General features: G+C 34.8%; 1 protein-coding gene across 22 annotated transcripts in view; it reads right to left on the bottom strand.

The window, feature by feature from the left end:
- BAZ2B (bromodomain adjacent to zinc finger domain 2B) overlaps positions 1-22,470 on the bottom strand; it is a 316,560-nt gene that overhangs the window by 136,764 nt on the left and 157,326 nt on the right. For 21 of the 22 annotated variants that reach the window (XM_045066575.1, XM_045066584.1, XM_045066581.1 and 18 more), the window contains one exon: positions 5,561-5,704. In XM_045066575.1, the coding sequence (XP_044922510.1) occupies positions 5,561-5,702 (142 nt within the window). In that variant the 5' untranslated portion in view covers positions 5,703-5,704. Of the gene's footprint in view, positions 1-5,560; positions 5,705-12,913; positions 12,918-16,307; positions 16,312-22,470 lie in introns of those variants that run through there. The other variant, XM_045066578.1, reaches the window with a different exon arrangement.

Genomic DNA, 22,470 nt, shown 5'->3' with positions numbered 1-22,470 from the left:
AAAAAAGACACACCAAGACTGGGAAAAGATATCTCCCACAAATATAATTGATAAAAGGACCAGCATCCAAAATCTAAAACACTCATAAATTTATAAGAAAAAGATACATAATCCAATAGAAACATGCATCAAAGCCCTAAAATATCACTTTAAAAAAGAAGAAATCCAAAAGGCTAAAAACATAAAAAGTTACCTTAATGAGACACTATTTCGTATTCAGCACTGACAAAAATCAAAAAGGCTGTCAATGAGAAGTGTTAGCATGAATGACAAGCATCAGGAATTCTAATACACAGCTGGTGGGAAAATAAATTAGTACTACTGGTAAAGTTGAAGACATTTTCAGAAATGTATGCTTACATGCATTGGAATCCATATTTAATGGTCATAACATTGTAATTGGCAAAAACAATTCAAATATCCACCAATAGTTGTGTGGATATATAAATGGATATACATTCCATTAAATGCAACATGCAAAAAGATACCTAAGCCTTTTATCCTTTAAACTTATTCCTCCTCCACATTTCTCATTACATCACTCCTGACCCAGTTCTTCAAGTCATGTTAGGGCTTCTCCCTCTCTCTAAACATTGCCTTGCCAAATTTGAGTAGTCATTATATTCCAAAAGAATCTACTCCCTAAATATCTCTGCAACCTTCTTTCTCCATCACCAGTAACTCCTTAATTTGGGCCCATTATCATTTTTCACCCCAGATAAATATATGTAATTCCTTAAAGTCTTTGCCTCTGGTCTCATTCTCGTTGCAAACTGATGTTCAACATGATGCTAAAGCTTTCATTTTCAAAGCCATGTGATGATTAAAACCCTTCCACTTGGATGAAGTATGAATAAAAATAATGGCTATAATTTACTAAGCCCCTACTATGTGGCAGGCATTATTTCATTTATCCTTATAATGCTGCAAAATGGCTGGTGTTATATCTATTTTATAGATGAGGTAACTACAGCTTAGAGAGGAGTAAGTAATTTGTCCAAATTTACATAGCTAATATGTGGATAAGCCAAGATTCAATTTCAAGGTATTTTAATTGCAAAATCTTTGCTTTTAATCAATACATTATTCTGCCTAAATTCTAAGCATCACACATGAAGTTCTAAATGATCTGACATGAGCCTATTCCCCAGCCTGACCTCCTGTCCCTATGGTTCCACTTAGCCATTGTAGATACTGCCTCTCCATTTGCTCCTTCCTTACTAATAACCTCTATTTTCTTAAGGACGGTAGTACGCTCAGCTAAAAACTAGTTTCCCTGACCTTCCTTGAAGCTGAGATTACTATTCTGATGAAAGAGATATAAATGGAAATCTCTGGATGGGGTTTCTGGGAAAGCTCTTTAATAAGGCTCAAAGTAACCTGGCATTCAATTTTTGCTCCACTCCTACCCCACCTTCTTCTTTCCTGAAAAATAGTGCTGGATCAGCTCTCTTACAGCCATGGGATATACATGTAAGCATGAAAGTCGCATGCTCTGGAATACAGAATATAAAATTAGGAGCCCAGGTCTGTGATGGCATTACCCACTCCAGGACTGCCTTTCTATTGGCTAGTGTGTTTAATTGCCATGTTTTCCTATTCATAGTTAAGCATTGTCAGAACTGACATATACCCTTAATTGAGGCCTTTACTGGTCAATATACTACGATTTGGCACATTTCTGTAGAGGGAGGTGGCCTGCTATTAAGATACATATGTAAATCAGTCTCCTTAATTTTTCAAAGTAAATTCGGCATACTTAGGCTTTAGCCAGAGAATTTTTAAATGACTTATTTGTTTTATATATTCAGTATTTTTATAAGCTTTTGTTTGAAAGTTCTACCCTTAAAAATGGGTTGAAAATCACTGGTCTATGACACAGATTAAACTATCACTAAAATGTATTAAAGTTCTATCTTTGCATTGGGTCAATAACCACAAATCTCAAATAAATTTGATAAAATTTGATTGTGGAACGATTATTCTCTTGGCTTTCACTCAGAGCCAATTATGGGGAACATAATGTTTTTTTTAAAGATTTTATTTATTTATTTGACAGAGAGAGATCACAGTAGGAGAGAGGAAGGGAAGAGATTACAGAGAGAGAGGAAGGGAAGCAGGCCCCCTGCTGAGCAGAGAGCCCGATGTGGGACTCGATCCCAGGACCCTGAGATCATGACCTGAGCCGAAGGCAGCGGCTTAACCCACTGAGCCACCCAGGCGCCCCATGGAACAGTCTTAATATCTATGAAAGTGCCACGTAGAACACTGTGCACCATTTTGGCTTTTTATACAAATTTTCTGGTGACATATTTCCTACACCACGCAGGGCCAGAAAAAAAAGTCTGTTTTTTTTCTGAGGAACTGATATGCTTACTAACAATAGTATGTGAATCATGTAAGCCATTATGTTTTCCTTCTATTTTTAGCAGCTAATTCAGTTTTTTGAGTTTTTTTTAAGTTTTTTGTTAGCTAAGAGTGGCTTTCTTCAGCTAACACCTTTTCAGTTTTTAGAGCCTATGTTTTGATATTTTATTTACTTTTTGCTTATTGAGCCAATACACTTACTGAAAGCTGTCCCAAATTATTTTTTAGAAACAGGCAGGTTATTTTTTAAAAAATCATACCTTAAAGGGAAAGGAATATTACTCTTTGAAAAGACCAACAAAACCCATATGCAGATAGCCTTAGATTAATCAATCACTATTGCGATATTGTTTTCTATCCTAGCTAACTATAATAAAATTAAAGGTGTGTTGCGTTGTGAGATGTAATCCTCCCTTTCCAGGTCCCTGCATGTTATTGCTGGGTATGCTAAGAATGCAAAGCCTAGACCACTCTTTAAGCAGGTCATTTCTCAGGATTGCATTTGCAAGAAGCAACCCTGAAGGATAAAGCAACATCTTCTTTAGGACAAGGAATGGGTTTGCTTTCATTTTTTTAAAATGAAAGCAATGGATTCCCCAAGGTCAGTATTCTTCAGCTGCGACACAAACCCACTGCATTTAAAAGGTTCATTTGAGCCATCATGTAGCCTCTGTGGGACTTAGGAGGCATGGGGAACCAATCCAACATGATATCCGTGTTAACTGTTGTGACAATAAGTAATAAAATTTCAGAGCCAGGAGTTTCATGTCTTCTGCTAACATCCATAATAGTGACAGACTAACTTGCAGGTAGGTTTAATCCCAAATCCTGACAAAGATTCTCAAAAAAATTAGATCATTCAAAGTTTTAAAGCAGGTTTGAATTACATCCTTTGTAACTCAGAAGAATTCCTATAGACATATCATTAATGAAGATGACAGAGAAAGGCCAATTAAAATAACTTTCAAACAACAGACTGTCCTCAAAGGAGCCATTAAAGAACTGTTGAGGTTCTGACATTTTAAAGATGAAAATCGTTTTGTGTCTTTATACATCAAACGAATTGAGATTTAAGTTGTTTATTAAGACAAAAAGCCCAGGCCCATTAACACTTGATGATCTTGTTTTAAAATGAAGAGAATTATCCCAATGAACCGGCCAAAAAGAATGAATCAAATAAGAGAAGACAGGAAAATATGAAAAATAGAGCTATGTGGGACAACTGTGCATTCTTTCAAGCAACTTATGAGCTGAAATATAAGGCTTTACTTGAAAATAAAACAACACTGTGAAAGCTAAGAACAAACAAAGAAAAAATATTTTCTTAGAAAGTGAAAAACTGATGCTCTACATATGAAAAATATAATGTGTTAATAACTGATTTCTGAAAACACAGAAATAAAATATGCTTCTATTCAAAATAAGCAACTCAACATAAAAAAGCCTACAACCTTTTAAGTTGGTAAATAAATGATAAAAGTGAATTCCTTTCTAGACCAGGAAATTTCTGATGCCACTCAGCAACTCAGGATACTCCACCCCTTTTGCAACTCCCAACTATTGCTAACAAAAAATAGTGCCCAGCATGTTACTAATTCAGAAAACTGAGAAACTGGTAACAGCAAAGTGTACAGAAAGCTCATGGTTCTGTACTCAAGAATGCTATTAAAACCTTCAACATTAAAAAAAAAATCTTTAGAAACATTATATAAAGACTAATTCAGAAGTAAATACAAAGCTAGACAGCAGACTGGAAGATACACTGAAATGAGTTGACAACAAAGGAAAGAAGACTTCTAACAAGTAGGGAAGAGTAATTACAAAGGTACAATTGCATGCAATCATTTAGACAAACTAACTTAAGATAAAACTTGCATCACTATTTTTAAACACAGCATATCATCAAAAGCTTTCATTATTTCACACATAAGGGGAGTGTGCATGAACTTGTAAAAGGACTTAAAACCAAGACTGCACAGGATGCAAGAGAACAGGGATTTTATTTATTTTTAACAAAAGACTACTGTATCTTAGTTATTTCATAATCATTAAAAAAAGTTATAGATGGGGCGCCTGGGTGGCTCAGTGGGTTAAAGCCTCTGCCTTCAGCTCAGATCATGATCCCAGGCCCCATATCGCATCAGGCTCTCTGCTCAGCAGGGAGCCTGCTTCTTCCTCTCTCTGCCTGCCTCTCTGCCTGCTTGTGATCTCTGTCTGTCAAATAAATAAATAAAATCTTAAAAAAAAAAAAGTTTTAGAAAATTGCTCTGATAAATCGATGACAAAATGACATCCTTCCTGTCATTCCATTGATTAAAAAAAGTATTGAACAAATATATATTCAGCAGTTTACTAAGGGATTTAGTTGGCAAACATTCCATATTTATGCATTTTATTTATTCAAAATTATAAATCTAATTTTTAAAAAGTAAGATATCATTTTGTTCTTCTGCTCATAAACATATGAAATAATCTTTAAGATAAAAAATGTTTAAGGTTAAAAAGCTTCTTAGTGATAAAGGAATGAGTTAATCATACTTAACACATTTTTTTTTTTTTAAAGGGATGTATTCTACCAAATCTGTGTTTGGGCAATGCTTAAAAATACCTTCTACATAATTAATCAAAATGTGTGTTATTTTCATTTCTGAAGCAAAGCTCTTTATTATTGTCTTTTTAGCAATTTAAACTTTGTTCATGTTTAAGAGAAACTTGTCATGCTGTTAATTTTTAAAATATTTTCCATCGAGTAAATGATCTCCCTTAGAACACATCCGTGAAGTGGGGTAAAGCTGGAGTTTGGTGAAGGATATTTCAAATATCAGAAGCAAATTTAGAAAAAAAGGTCCATAGCACTGGTACCTAATCTTACCACCAAAAACTCCTTTGTATTTCTTTACTCCCTCATGGGCCTATTGTTTCAAAACATTTTGTGTGTACTCATTTATTAATTGAAATGGTCAGATTAAGACATTATGATGAGACTCTCAAAGAATGCTCCTAATAAGCATAAAAAGTGCAATCTCAGTGTGATGGTAAAATAGAGAAAAATACAAGCTAGATGTTTAACCTAGTTATTTTGCAACAGGTCAACAGAGGTAATGAAATTGTTTTATTCATTTCAACAAAACACTATGAATGCAAATTAGTAAATGGATGGCATTCTAAAACTGAGTTAATAAAGGGTATTCACCACATGGGTTGATTGTAGAGCTAAGTGAAGCAGCTCCTGTGGAAAGGCCGCCTTTTGAAACTGATGAAGCCACAGAAGGTAGAGAAGATGAAGGTGTAGTAGTGGAGGCTGTTGAGGATGGTAACCGTTCGCCAGACTCCATATCTATGAGAGGGAGAAGAATGTTAATTCTCAGTATTAGATAGTGGAATTATTCAAAGAATTAAACCTATCTTATTATCAAAGTAAGTCATTTAGGCATACTTTTATAAAATATGAAATAATTTCAAAAAGCATGCTTTTCAGAAAGATAAAATACGGAATAAAAATGTAAGTACAATTTAAAATGTCAATTTATGAAGAAAGTTTAATGTTAAGTATACCAAAACTTCTTTTAATAGATTTGCATATAACATATTAACTTCTTATTCTTCCTAAATCACCTCATCATCTATTCATTTACAACATAATACCCATATTATCTTAAGAAATCAAGAAAATAACACCACATTGGAATGGATCTTCTACATCCAAGTCTTGAAAGTCTTAAGCATGCAACAATCTGACTGGGTAACTTGTATCAGACCAACGATCTGACTGGGTAACTTGTATCAGACCAAGCGCTCCTCGCCCACCAAAAAGATGAATACATTTTAGAGTTGTTACTGTCAGGTTTGAACTACAGTTAAAATGGCCTTAGTATGACCCCTTTATAATAAGTGAGCACTTACACATATCTTCATTTATTTGCTTAGCTATTTCAGGTGCAATCTTACATTGGTCTTATTTTAAGTTTATGTTGATATTAAAAATCTAGAGTAGAAATGAATAAAAGGGGATCAAAATGCTTTAACTTCCAGTTTTAAAATAAGTCATGGGTTATAATGTACAGCATGCTGACTATTGTTAGTAATACTACAGTGTATATTTGTAAGTTGCTAAGAAAGTAGATCTTAAAAGTTCTCATCACAAGAAAAAATTTGTAACTGTGTAGTGATGAATGTTAAGTAGGCTTATTGTGATGATCATTTTCCAATATAATAAATATCCATCATTAAGTTGTACACATGAAACTAATTTCAAATGTTATATATCAATTATATCCCAATAAATTTTTAAATCTAGAATAGGTTACAGTTGTTTTAGTACTCTCTGCAAACAATGATCCTACAAGTAAGCAAGAAAGTCATGAAGTTCACAATTGCATTAATAAGTACACAATTTATAGGAAGAAACAAAACAAAAGATACTGCTCATTTATAACTGAACTTATGATCAACCACAAGTAAACTTTCACCATGAAATCTAACCATGAAAAAGATTTCTGTATGGAATTCTATAAGCAATTCACATAATTATTATATATTTTCTTATACAATTTAAAATTATATGTCACCATACAGTACATCATCAGTTTTTGATGTAGTGTTCCATGCTTCAATGTTTGAATGTAATACCCAGTGCTCAATGCAATACAGGCCCTCCTTAGCACCCATCACTGGGCTAACCCATCCCCCACACCCTCCTCTTGAAAACCCTCAGTTTGATTCCCAGAGTCCATAGTCTCTCATGGTTCGTCTCCCTGTCTGATTTCCCTGTCTTCATTTTTATATTTTCTAAGAAAAATAGTCTGATTTTAAAATACTGACCAGTTAAAATAAGGCAGGACTAATGTATAAAAGTTGGTTTAATCCATAGGGTATCTAGATGATTTTACTCATAAGATCGATAGATATAGTAAAGGTTATCTCAGGTTAACATACAGCATTATTAGTAACCATTTCAGTAAGCTTTCCAATCATATACAATTCAAAATTTCTCTTCATATTTTGGCACTGCTGTCAGTCACCTCTACAGATGATGATACTGCTATAATGAGTTTGTATTCTTAAGGAAATTTTCTTTCTCTGTATCAGCAGTCATCATGGAAAAGAGCAGTTGTTACTGATAGTTACATAAAACTAACGCTTGAAAGGCAGGTTTTGGGTCATGAAATGGTCATCAAGAAGCTTGAAGATGTGTGGTTGGTCTGATGGAAATGCCCATACTAATATTTTTTCCACAATTTTCACCCATAAGCCTCATTTCCCTATATACAAAAATTTTGCAACCTTTGTTAGACTTTACAGAAAAAGGCTATTTTTTAAAATGTATAGCTGGTAACCTCATTGTCTTAATAAATTCTAAAATGTGCTATTTAAATGTGTTTATTTTTAAAAAATAATGTAAAGTTGTTTTGTTTTGTTTGTTTTTTAAATTTGCCTTTGTACTCTACCGCAAAAATAGTGTGGTGATATAACATAGGTTAAGTACTTTAGCTGAGTACTTGGCATAAAAGTATTCAATAAATAATAGTCATTACTTTTCTTAAGATAATAAATTATGAACCCTAGGTATATTTCTTTCAGTTGTTATTACTTCATTCAGGACTAAAGCAGGTAAAACCCAGAAAACAAAATGAGCAGTCTCTACATATTGCTTATCGAAGATCTTTTCCTGGAAATGGTCATTAAAATTAAAATATAAATATACTTGGATCTTACAATCTACTTTTGAGAATCTATTCTGTAGAAATAAAATATTAGCAGGTTCTTTATTATAACACTTTAAAAAATAAAGTTTAAACCTGCAAATAACAAAGTAGAACTACAGTTAATGGTATAATGTTAAGGGCCTTTTTTAGTTTTCAATAAAGTGGAATTTTGTTTTATTTTTGGTTCCTTTTGTTCATTTAAGTGGAAAAGGGCTTAACATATTTTTTAAAAATGTGGTTATGCAGCCATTTTCCTTAGAAGTTCTATTTATACACATTATTCATGTATTATTCTTTTCAACTTATTTTGATCTTAGTACTGCGGAGATAGATTCCAGGCATACTGCTAAACTCCGACAATACAGGGGACATCCCCCACACAGGGAATTACCTGGCCCAAAATGTTAGGAGCACTAAGGTTGAGAAATCCCTGATCTAAAGTATCAAAAACTGTATGACTTAGAATGCAATTAACTAAAACTTTCCAGTAAGTATTAACTCTATATAATTGTTATAATAAGATGATTCAAGCAGATTTATTGACATTGTGATAAATGATAACATTATCATTATATTCAACCTATCATTTGTGTCAGTCTAACTCTATTATTTTAATTTTGTCCTAATTGTTTAAAACTGGTAATGTATCATAGGTCATTAACATATATCAGAACATTGCTCATACTAGATAACATGAATTCACTATATTTTACTAGGATGATATTTGCCAATAGCAACTCTGAGAATAGACAAAAATCAGAACTGTCACAAACAACTTTTCTGCATAATGATTTTCTATACTCATTCCAAAAAGATTCAATGATCAGTTGTTAATGATAACATTTCAAATTCAGGCACAGCAGACTTCCCTTTTGTGTAATCACAGAGGTTATGAATACTGACAGCTGCTAGGTGTAAACCTGAACAGGTGCTAGTAAGGAAAAGCAAGACACGTGGGCTAAGAAGTACAAACATGATCAGCTGCCCTTTGTGTTATTTGCAGGAAACATAATAACAGACTTAGATAATTTCTCCTAGAAGGTGTTCTGTCCTTATCTTTGCCAGCAATACCAAAAGTTCTCTGTGGGGATTCAAAGCACAAGGGTAGATTTGGTGAAACCTGATTTATCCTTGCAAGGTAAACTCAAGTGAAAAACAGTAATCAAGAATAGTAAAGATCATGAGGTAGTCACTCTGCTGATGCTTTTGGTTTAGTAGTGCCACTAACATTAGATTTACAAGTCCACTATTCTCTAAAAGGTCTGACAATGACTTTTATAAAACCATTTCTTTAGATAACTTCCAGGCAAGTGAACACTCGGACAAATAATATTTCAAGATTTTAAGTAGCATAACAAAAACAAAAGCCAAGAAGATACAAACATTTTTCTGATAAGGGATTTTGTGAAATAGGAGATAAGGCAGAAACACCTTATTAGATAATAAACAAAATTATATAATATGTTTGAAGGAAAGTCATTCTATTTACAAAACTTTTATTTACCTACATTTTCAAAAATAGTTATTTTGAGTCTTAAGCATAGTATCTTGTGATTTAAAATATGAATATATAAAATGAATCAATGTCCTTTGAAGCTTCGCATATTTTAACAACCACTGTAAAAAGTAACAATTGCATCCCCAAACAAAAATAGGCTGGCATGAGGTGCCTGGGTGGCTCAGTGGGTTAATCCTCTGCCTTCTGCTCAGGTCATGGTCCCAGGGTCCTGGGATCAAGCCCTGCATCAGCTCTCTGAGCTGCAGGAAGCCTGCTTCCCCTTCTCTCTCTGCTGCCTCTCTGCCTGCTTGTGATCTCCGTCTTTCTCTATCAAATAAATAAATAAAATCTTTAAAAAAAAATGGGCTGGCAATCAGGTGCTCTGTGCTGTAGTCTGTGATCTGGAGCAATCACAGACACCCTAAATACTAGTTTTTTTACCTGAAAAAAAGATAGGTTTGAACTAAACTAACCCTCAAGTCACTATCAGAGTTTTGCTAACTTGATGGTAAAAACAAAACAAAACATTCACATCGTATTAAAATATTTAACAATTTGGGGTAGCTGGGTGACTCTGTTGGTTAAGTGTCCTACTCTTGATTTCAGCTCAGGTCATGATCCTGAGATGAAGCCCCAGCACTCAGTGGGAAGTCTGCTCAAGATTCTCTCTCTCCTCTGCAGCACCCCCCCCCAACTTTCTCTCTCTAAAATGAATAAATAAATCTTCAAAATATTTAACAATTTAATTCCCCTTTTTCTTTATCTTTCCTTTCATTGCCCTGGTTCTGTCTCCAAATGTGTATCATGATAAATTATAAATTTCTGCTAAATCTTTTAAAGATTTACTTGTCTTATTTATCCATCAAGAGATTTGATAAGAAAATTATACAAGGGGCACCTGGATGGCTCAGTGGGTTAAAGCCTCTGCCTTCGGTTCAGGTCATGGTCCCAGAGTCCTAGGATCGAGCCCCGCATCGGGCTCTCTGCTCAGCAGGGAGCCTGCTTCCTCCTCTCTCTCTGCCTGTTTCTCTGCCTACTTGTGATCTCTGTCTGTCAAATAAATAAATAAAATCTTCAAAAAAAAAAAAGAAAATTATACAAGAGTAGAGCACTGATTTTCATGCTCTTCAGTAAATATCTATCCAAAAGAATTAAATATTCCTTTGCAATGAGACATCTGTGAGAAAGAGGCTATCCTAAGATATAAAAGAATATTACAAAATTTAACATGTATGGATCAACTAAACTGTAAGTAGAGTATATGAATTTAAATGCTGACAATGATTAGAAATTTCTAACAAGGATACAAAAGTCAGAAGAATAAAAAGAGAGACAATATCTAGTTAATTGTTCCTTTAATCTACGAAGTCCCAAAATACAACCAAAAAGACTAAAGCTTTGCTTAACTAGGAAATACAACTAAAATTAACTGGAATTTCTAAGATATTTCTGGAAAGTGAGGCTGATGGATAAGAGATTGGGAAAAATTAAGCAGGGTAACAAACAGAAGTCATGTTACTTTATGCAAGATATCCACATATACTCAGAAGTTGAAGAAAGAAAGATGCAAAGTACTACAGTCTGATGAACTAGAATAAAAACTCCCTTTCAGTGGGGAAGAAGCAGAGCTAACCTAAGAGGAAAAACACACTTCTTAAAGAGCAAAATGAATTTAAGAGTTTGTGAATATCATGCAAAATTTTGTCCTGGTTTTCCTAACATTAGGTTTGTCTTTCTAATATTATCACTCTCATTCAAAATCTTCAGTTTATCCAAGAAGTATATTCACATATATGGGTAAAGATATATGTAAAGGATTATTACAACATATTAATTATAAATGACTTTTTAAAAAAGGATTGAGAGAGAGAGAGAGAGCATTGGAGAGGGGCAGAGGAAGAGGGAGAGAGGAGATCCCAAGCTGACTCCCCAATGACCATGGAGTCTGACATGGGGATTGATCCCATGACACGGATATCATGACCCAAGATGAAATCAAGAGTCAGATGCTCAACTAGCTGAGCTATCCAGGCACTCTGATAAATAACTTTTAAAAACAAAAATTCCACCAATTAGGAATTGTTAAATTAAGGTACATCCCTTTAATAGAATACCATGCACAAAAGAATGAGGTACACCTATACTAAATTATTTTACTAAATGAGAAAAGTAAACTGGATAAGAATAAAAATAGCATGATCTCATGTGTGATGAAGAGAAAAGGGAGAATATTTTTATGCCTGTATATGTAGAATACTTCTAGAAAAATTTTTAAGAAACTGGTAACTAGGGGCACCTGGGTGGGTTAGTCAGTTGAGCATTGGACTCTTGGTTTCAGCACAAGTCATGACATCAGGATTCTGTAATTGAGTCCCACCATGGGGTTCTGGCTCAGCATGGAGTCCGCTGGGATTCCATCCCTCTCCCTCTCTCTCTCTCTGCCCCTCCCTTCATTCAGCGCTCTATTGCACACACTTTCTCTCTTGAGAGAGAAACAAACAAACAAACAAACAAAAACAAAGAAAAGAAAGAAACGGGTAACTCTTTACTCCTAGCTAAAGGGACTAGAGAATTGACATCTAGGATAGGTGAATTATTTTTCACTATATATCATTCTGACCACTTGCTACCATGTGCTAGTATTAATGACAGTTAAACTAATAAAAAAAAAAAAAAGGAAGAACTTCTAAAGATTTGTTATTGCTGAAAATTACCCTTCAGTATGTTCTACAGAGAGTTCCAGTTCAAGATTGCAATGCAAAAGGATCCCGAATCCACCTCCTCCCACAGACACACTGAGTCTACAGTGACCCATGAAACAAATTCCTCTAAACAACCAAACAAAGAAACCCTAAAGTCTAGCTCAGTGATGACTAGATATCAGGCAAACAAGAGAACCACATTAAAACAGGTAAAAAGCTGAGACACAATATTGCTATAAAACCCCACTCCTGGCACAGGGACCCACAACCAGGAAGGAACTCAAAACACAGAAGTTCTCCCTGAGGAACAAGTAATTTGAGCCCCACACTGGGCATCCCTACTTTTATGACACACACTTGAGAAATGAGCCTCCAAAACAACTAACTTTGAGAACCAACAAAGCTTGCATCTCAAGACCTACAAGACTATGTGATCTGAGAAACTGCTTTCAAAGGACTCACATTCAGATTCACCCACCCCAAGACCCAGCTCAGAGGTAGCCAATCACACCCAGAATACTTGGGTTAACGCACTGGCATAAGGGAGCAGCATCTAATTTAACACACACACCCAGGAGCCTGCTGGAACACTCCACAAGGATGGAGACAGGCAGATGTCATCTTCACACTTTCCTCTTTACTGTGCTCCAGAACACCAGTATCTTCCATAAGGAAGCTTTTACATGCAATGAGTGCCCCAATTTAGAGGGCTACAGCCTAGGGAACCTCTTGACTGCCTACTTGTGGAGGCCAGGAGAGACTGTTTTCCAGGTCCCATACCATAATAATCATACCCCTATCTAGAACACCAATTTTTATGACTGCTTCCAAGGAATAGCTCTACATCACCTGTCTCTGGTGGGCAGTGGGGCTTACACTCATGGATCCACAGGATTGCACCAAGCAGAGAAAGGATTCTTAAGTAGCTACCATCTCCAGCAAGAGGAAGAGGCAACAGATGCACAGCTTGATCTTTCTGTGAGGGAGGTTTATTAGCTAATCATCATGAATTCAACCTGAGGGGTCAGCTTCTAATTAAACTTACATTGAAGGGCTGACTATAATGTAATCTTTTCCAGAGAACTTGGAGGCTGGGTACTGTCTTAGAGCTCACTATTTGTCACATTCCAGGAACCTAGTGTCTCCTAGAGAGTTTTTATACACATCTGTTTTCCTAGTTTTTATGTCTGGTAGCCTGGTTTTTGTAGCTGTCATTCAGGGAACATCCCTTCATCACCTGGCTCTGGTGGTACATGAAAAGATGTACAATATCATTAATCATCAGGGTGATGCAAATTAACCACAACTCACACCTGTTAGAATGGCTATTATCCAAAAGACAAGAACTAACAAGGGAATGGAGAAAAGGGAACAGTTGTGCATAGTTGGTGGGGATGTAAACTGATGCAGCTCCAGTATAGAAATTCCTCAAAAAATTAAAAATACAATGATTTAATAATTCCATTTCTGGGTATTTATCAAAATGAAAACACTAACTCAAAAAAGATAATAGGCAGCCCCATGTTCACAGCAATGTTATTTACAATAGCCAAGGTATGGAAACAACTTCAGTATCCCTCAATGGATGAATGGATAAAGAAACTGTGGCATATACATATAATGGAATATTCCTCAGCCATAAAAAAAAAAAAAGAATGAAATCTTGGTCTTTGTGAATGGACCTTGAGGGCATTAAGCGAAGTGAAGTAAGTCAGAGAAAAATAAACACCATATAATCTCTCTTATGTGTGTATATAAAAAAAAATTTAGAAATAAAAATAAGAAAGAAGCAAGTTCATAGATACAGAGAACAGACTGGTGGTTGCCAGAGATTGGGGTGTGGAGGGCTGAAAGAAAAGGGTGAACTGTTTTTGTCTTCTTTTGAGTGTGGTGCATAAAAAATGAATCTTGAAACACTGAAAAAATAAAATTAAATTTTAAAAAATGTTCTGCAGAGTCTCAGTTATTTTTAAGTACCTTGGAAGAAGGTAACGAGAGGAAGAAGTAGAGGGTATGGCTCTAGCCATACTAGCTTCCATCAGGTCCTCTTTTATCTGTTTTGTATATTGAGAGTCCATATGAGATTTTGTTTGAAAAAGGGGTCCCATTGACTTAAAAAAAAAGTTTTCAAACCACTGATCTAACGGATCTCTGTCTCATATCACTTCTTAATAACATGACCATCTGTCCAATCCTATTTGCTGTGACTTCAAAATCTAAGTTCCCAACTGGAAGTTGGAGGTGTTTTCACTTTTGATTGATCTTTAAAACCTAATTTCAAGCCATTGCAAAATCTGTCTTCAAATTAGGTCTTACTCCCCTATGAAGAACATCCTTCTAATTCTGCACCCCAAATACCCTGACCCTGCTGGTCTGAGTCAATCACCTACTTGGGGAAGTTGTAAGTGACACATCTCATTATCTACTATCTCTATTTCAATATCCCCCTGGATATTCAGTTCTCTCTTCTCTCTTTACTATCTTCATTTGTTTAAAAAGAAAAGCAGAAAGAATAAGAACAAAACAAGATACCTGTTGAATAGAATGTTCAGCTCTATTGACATTAATTAGTAACCCATCAGTTGGAGGTTGGGGAGAACTAAGTGATGGATTTACAATATTATAGTAAAACAACTTCTTTCTTTTAGAAAATTTAAAACCTAATGATCTCGGGGTCCTGGGATTGTGCCCCATGTGGGCTCTCTGCTTCCCCCTCTCTCTCTTGTCCATATCTACTCTACTGGATTGTTCCCAGTTATCTTCCATCTTTAAAAACAAGAAAAACTCTCCTTTGACTACTGATCCCTATTTTGCCACTTCATATTTTCTACTCTCATTTTCAACTAAGATTATTAAAATAAAATTGTCTACTTTTATGGTTTCTATTTTTTTAGCCTGTCCAGAACATCACTCAGTCCAGTCTGACCCATCATTAGTATGACTTTTAGTGCTGGGATCCCACTACCAAAACAATGCATGAAAGTTAAGCAAAATCTAACCAGGTGAGCAGAAAGACAGACTATAAAAAGAATATAGAAATCAATCAGGAGGTAAAGGGAATTTTAGAATAAAAGTTGGTAGCAATCTGACTGGTGGAATGCAAAGAAATTAGATGGAAAAATTTAGACAATGGTATCTTTAATGCATGAGGCAAGTCATGATACAAAACCTGTATGCAAAGTATGGAATTCACATCCCATATAGGGGGATGAGCATGTACATGTTGATCCTCTGACCCCCCTAATCCAGTCCATTGCCAAGTCTTCTCTACTTTTACCATAATTTTAAATTGATCTACATTTTTCCATTTCCATAGTACAACCCTGATCCATGACACTAACAGTTTTCCTATAGAAACAAACTTGTCACAGTACCCCAATCCTTGCTGCTAAAATCCATTTTTCACAGAGTAAACTTTGTTAAAAATATAAATTAGATAATGGCACTTCCTTGCTTAAATTTTTCAATAAACATTGCAATTATATTTAAGATAAACTATTTACATCATTGAAAGGCTCCACAAAGTTCCTCCACCTATATTCCTAAGCCTCATACATAATATGTGCTCAATATTTTCTGGCTGAATGAGCTAAATATGAAGCATAAAGGGAAATTATAGAGGCATTTTTCATTGTCATGATTGTTTTCCTTGACGTTCTTATCATTAAACTCTAGAAAGAATTAGTTAAGTGAAAAACTAATTTGAAGTGAAAAATAGGATGAGGGAGATATTTAAATGCTGATCCTGTTATTTACCCTTTTGAATTTTTGTTTTTATATTTAATAATGTGAAATACTTAACACATTCACCAAATTTTCAGTGAAACCATTTTAGTGAAATTGTTTAATTCTGTAGTAGGCAAAATAAAATTGATAATAGATATATTGGAAAACACAGAGTTCAAACAGAATAGGTACAAAGTTGTATAAAGGACCAAAAGCACCATGAAAACAAGATTAGAAAAACTAGTAAAAAGAAATAGAGTTTAAAAAAATTAGTGGGTCAGATTACATACAACTAAATTAACTTAGAACATCAATGTGGAAAAACTGAGACATGTATCAAATACATTTCTACTACTACTGACATTATCATCACCATTTATATCTCTATTTAAAACTCCATCCACTATACTACTTATTGAGAGCTTAATATTTATATCAGGTACTATGTTAAGTATTTTCTCTTCATTATTTTAATTATGTCAAGTAAACTCCAAATTTATTATTGTCATCATCATCATAATTTTCAGGTAAGGAAACAGAGACATAGAAAAATTAAGTAACTTGCCATAAACAAAGGTAGTAAGTGTTAGAAACAAAAGTCTGACCTCACACTTTAGGAAATTTTTATTATATTTAAGAAATTTTATTATAATCTCAATTACTAAGGAACATGTTAAGTATGGAAACTATTATTTTATTTTTTAAGATTTTTTTTTAAAGATTTTATTTATTTATTTGACAGAGAGAAATTACAAGTACACTGAGAGGCAGGCAGAGAGAGAGAGAAGGAAGCAGGCTCCCTGCTGAGCAGAGAGCCCGATGCGGGACTCGATCCCAGGACCCTGAGATCATGACCTGAGCCGAAGGCAGCAGCTCAACCCACTGAGCCACCCAGGTGCCCCTTTAAGATTTTTATTTACTTGACTGAGAGAGACATAGTGAGAGAAGGAACGCAAGCAGGGAGAGTGGGAGAGGGAGAAGCAGGCTTCCAGTCAAGCTGAGAGCCCAGTGCAGACTTGATCCCAGGACCATGGGATCATGACCCGAGCCGAAGGCAGATGCTTATCAACTGAGTCACCTAAGCACCCCTAATACTTTAAGAAATAAGGGAAGAAACAGATAAGGCACTGTGGACAATTAAAATGTAACAAAAAATAAGTCATATTGGGGTGCCTAGGTGGCTCAGTCATTAAGTGTCTGCCTTCAGCTCAGTCATGAGCCTCTGGGTCCTGGGATCAAATCCTGTATCAGGTTCCCAGCTCACTGGGAAGCCTGATTCTTCCTCTCCCACTCCCCTTGCTTGTGTTCCCTCTCTCACTGTGTCTCCCTCATATAAAAATCTTAAAAAAGAAAAAAAAAGTTATATTTAAAAAATGGGAAAAAATCTTAAAAAGCCAATAAAAATCTTAAAAAAGAAAAAAAAAGTTTTATTTAAAAAATGGAAAAAAAAAACCCAGAAAATTTTAGGTAAAAAATAATAAGACCAATGAATGGTAATTGTGGTCTTAAGAACTCCTGGTTCTAGGGGCTCCTGGGTGGCTCAGTGGGTTGGGCCTCTGCCTTCAGCTCGGGTCATGATCTCGGGGTCCTGGGATTGTGCCCCATGTGGGCTCTCTGCTTGGTGGGGAGCCTGCTTCCCCCTCTCTCTCTGCCTGCCTTTCTGCCTACTTGTGATCTCTCTCTCTCTGTCAAATAAATAAATAAAACCTTAAAAAAAAAACAAAAAACCTCATGGTTTAAAAAAAAGAACTTATAAGGCTACCTGGCTGGCTCAGTCAGAAAAGCCTGTAACTTGTGATCTCAAGGTCAGGAGTTGGAGCCTCATGTTGGGTGTAGAGATTACTAAGAAAAATGAGCTTAAAAAAAAAAAAAAAAGAACTTAAAAATAAAGAAATAAAAACTTTAAAAAGCATCTAAAAAATAGTCTCTGCTCACTTTGGCAGCACATATACTAACAAACAGTCTCTTATTCAGCTTTTATCTTTTTCTTTTCCCTCTAACAAAAACCCAGGAAAAGAAAATGTAATAACAAAAAATTAAGAGGACTGACAAACCATCAAAATCTGGGAAGAACTTCTCTACTCCCAGCAAAACAAACTGAAATGTTTATTAAAGTGGATAATATAAAACCATTGAAAATCTCATTTTCTAATAATATTTAACACAAGAAAACATTCATGGTATAATGTTAAATGAAAAGGGCAACATATATAACATAAAGTATGATCTAATTTTCTTTTTAAAAAACATGGGTGCGCCTGGGTGGCTCAGTCAGTTAAGTGTCTCTGACTCTTGATTTTAGCTCAGGTCATGATCTCAGGGTGATATTGAGCACCGTATTGAGGAGCACAGGGGAGGGAGAAAGAATCTGATGCAGACACAGCACTGAGCATGGAAACGGATGCAGGGTGTGATCCCATGACCTCGACATCATGTCCTGAGCTAAAACCAAGAATAAGACCCTTAACTAACTGAGCCACTCAGGCACCCTAGGATATAGTACATTACTTTAAATGTATTTTCTCTTCCTTATGATTTTCTTGATAATATTTTCTTACTGTAAAAATACAATACATTATACAAACAAAAGATATGTGTTGATCAAGTGTTTATATTGTTAATAAGTCTTCTAGTCAATGGTAGGCTATTAGTTAAGTTTCTAGGGAATCAAAACTCATACACAGATTTTCGACTGTATAGGAGGTTGGGCCCCTAACTCTCACATATTTTAAGTGTCAAGTATAATCTTAAATTTTATTTCCTGTGTAGAAAAGATTCTTGATCAAAAACATATTAAGCGATTTTACAGATACAAAATTTGTCCTTCAGGGTACTTTAGGAAGAGGACTTACAGTCATTCATCCTGGATGATTCAAAAGAGATGAATTAGTCACAAACTCAACAGTTCAGTTACCATTAACCAAGAACCCCAAATTACAAAGTATGCTAAAAAAAATTATTCCATAAAGAACCACATGTATTTTGAAAACTGCTGTATTAATGTCATTGGCTTAGACCAACTAATTGTTTACTAACCCAAATGCAAGATTCAAGATCAAGTCATAAAACCATTTTCCTCGCAGCTATATTCTTCATTAATAATAATACTGTACTTAACCATAGACAAATTCTTATTTCTAGATGCCTGTTATATAGTGTAAATGAGTTGTTGATTATTGGACAAGTTATAATGAACATGCCTGAAACAAGTGGAAAAACAGACCAACATTGAAAGAGAAGATACAAAGAACCAATGGAAATTCTAAAATTAAAAAAAAAAGCAATAACAAAAGTTAAAAACTCACCAGATGGATACAGTAGAATGCAGATGATATAGAAAAGAATTAATGAACTTCAAGATAGATCAACAGAAATTATCCAATCTGAACAACATAGAGAATAACCATTAAAAACAAATAATGATACCTCAGGGACATGTGGGACAGCAACAAAAAGGTCTAATTGTTGTGTCACTGGAGCCATGGAAGGAGACAGAAGATGTGGTACTGAAAAATTACTTGGAAGAAATAATAATATCTGAAAACTTACCCCCCCCTTTTAAAATTTTTTAAATTTAATTTGATTTTTTCAGTGTTCCAAGATTCATTGTTTATGCACCACACCCAGTGCTCCACGGAATACATGCCCTCCTTAATACCCACCACCAAGCTTACCCAACTCCCGACCCCCTCCCTTCCAAAACCCTCTGTTCCTCAGAGTCCACAGTCTCTCATGCTTCATCTTCCCCTCTAAGATCCCCCCAATTATTCCCCCCTTTTTAAAAGATTTTATCTATTTATATAAGAGAGAGAGAGAGACCATGCACACGAGTTGGGGGGGCAGTAAAGAGAGAGGGAAAAGCAGACTCCCCACTGAGCAGGGAGCCTGACATAGAGCTTGATCCCAGGACCCTGAGATCATGACCTGAGCCAAAGACAGACACTTAACTGACTGAGCCACTCAGGTACCCTGAAAACTTCCCATTTTTGATGAAAGACATAACTCATTAGATTCAAGAAACTGAGCAAACTCCAACTTGGATAAACTCAAAGAAAAATAAAGATCTAGATAAAAATGGACAATATTTCAACTAAGCATACTGCTTTTACCAAATAAATTCAAGTTTTATGAATTCCCTCTTGGGGAAACACCACAAAGACATTTTTCCAGAAAGTTGAAATATGTAATTATACTATATATATTTTTTTTTTCCTAGTCCCTCTTTTTGGTCTATGTTAGAAGTTTTTAGTTCTTGGAAAGATATATCTTACTTCTGACCATATTTTATTATACTGTCAATTTTTTTCCAAATTTATGACAAAATTTTATTAATGCTAGGGTCCAACAGAACCTAGCAAAATGCATGCTTTGATTTCTTGTGTGAACACTGATTTTACTTATAATTAAGAATCTTTAATTGAAAAAATCTGGATCAAACATGCATTCATGAAGATGTCAGTTAATCAGATCTCCCCTTGTTATACTTTTTAATCCAAAACTTAGAGAATATCCATTTATTTTACATAAAGTTTTATACTACACAAGTCCAAAACAGCAAACGAACCTACCCAACATTCTAGGAATTTACCAAGATGGGTGTGACCCATTTAACCTAAACCAAATCTTAGTATTATAGTCTTATTTCAGGTTAATTCCTGCAAGACTGGTAAGGTTAATTTTTAGGAATTTTAAGTTAATATTGACAAACCTTGTCACAGAGGCTATAAGAGACAAATGAAGCAATTCACATTTATCACACTAAACAGAACTTTGGCTACCCAATGTTAACCTCTAGAGCTCTGGTATGCATGCCTGATGAGATTCCACTTTCTCAGAGGTTTATTATAAATGAAGGTATGATCAGGAAAAAAAAAAGGTACCTATGCTTTCTGAAATTATTGCCCTTCTCAGAATGCATGAAAAGTTTTAAAAAAATAGCTTTTCCATGACTTGTTATAAATATCTATTAAAAAGCCACAAGTTTGCAGGAATCTATTTAAGGCTACTATAAGTTTATATAACTTATGGCTGTGTTACATGTCTCAGGGTCATATTAACCCTAAAAATAATTTTAAAAACAAGTTCACAAAAATATAGCCTAGTCCTACCAACACTCACTAACACCATGTCTTCCTCTTCTTTAGTTGGGTATGGTCTCAATAACTAGGCTTAAAACATATAAATCTAGCCATTATGCTTACAAAACCTATTTATAGACAGGTTTAAAAGGTGATTTTAAAAATCCCAAATATAAACAAACAAATGAATCCCAAATGTAAGCAATCATGTGTATTTTGATGTTTAATGCTTTCTAAAACTTGAACACATCCCTATCTTCTAGAAAGCAAGTATGTAAGTAAGGTTGACCCTTGAACAATGCAGTGTTTGGAGCGCTAACCCCCTCCAACCTAGTGCAGTCAAAAAACCTGCTTCAATTTTGACTTCTGAAAAACTTAACTACTAAAACCCTACTGTTAACTGAAAGCTTTTGATAACATACAGTTAACACCCATATTGTATATGTATTATAGACTGTATTCTGACAATCAAGAGAAAAGAAAATGTTTTAAAAATCATATATGATAAAAAAAGTATAGATGTTATATGCATTGTTAACAAATACTGGACATCAAAAGTGTAAAGATAACGTAAAAAAAGAAATTCATGTTTACTTACAGGTATTCATGCATTGATAATGAAAATGAAGCAATATAATTGCTTTATGATAGCCTTGTATAATGGTTGCAAGTGCTTCACAGTAACCAAGCCTATATACTGATGAATAAATTGTTATAGGCTGATACATAGTTTCTCCAATTATGAGAGGCATACTGTATGGTAATATAATTCTTCAAATGCAAAGTTATGAAACAGTAAGAAAACTCATACACTGAGGTTTTTAAAAAAATATTTAATTATATTAAATATCATTCACCTTATGCTCATGTTAAGTATAGGCTATCCACTTCCACACAAGTCTTATATACTCTGTTCTACAGGATGAAAACTTACGGGGTGATGATGGTAATGACACAAAAACATCTTATTCAGTTTTTGCTGTACAGTTAATTAGATTTTCACATGACATCCACAACAGATGTTTATTAAATGTAAGCATGATGATTATTTACTATTCATTAAGTGGAAGTGGATCACCATAAAGTTCTCCATCCTTGTCTTCACATTGTAGGCTGAGAAGGAGGAGGAAGGGGGAGGCTTGGTCTTGCTATCTCATCGGTGGCAAAGGTGGAAGAGACAGAGAAGGTGGAAAGGGAGGAAGGAAAGGCAGGCACACGGTGTAACTTTATAGAAATACTGTACATTTTGTACTATACAAAATTTCTGACTTTTTTGCTTTTTTAACTTCTCTAGAAACATTTCTGTACAGTATCAGTCCTTCCACTATTTGCTTTAGTTTCAGTGCCCATATCATAGAAGGTTATATATTATAAAAGAAGTAAAAGGCAGGCTT

The sequence above is a fragment of the Mustela putorius genome, unplaced genomic scaffold (assembly GCF_011764305.1).
Source record: "Mustela putorius furo isolate JIRA1106 unplaced genomic scaffold, ASM1176430v1.1 tig00003869_pilon_pilon_pilon, whole genome shotgun sequence".
In the NCBI taxonomy this organism is placed as follows: domain Eukaryota; kingdom Metazoa; phylum Chordata; class Mammalia; order Carnivora; family Mustelidae; genus Mustela; species Mustela putorius.
This window is presented reverse-complemented; position numbering and strand designations above follow the sequence as displayed.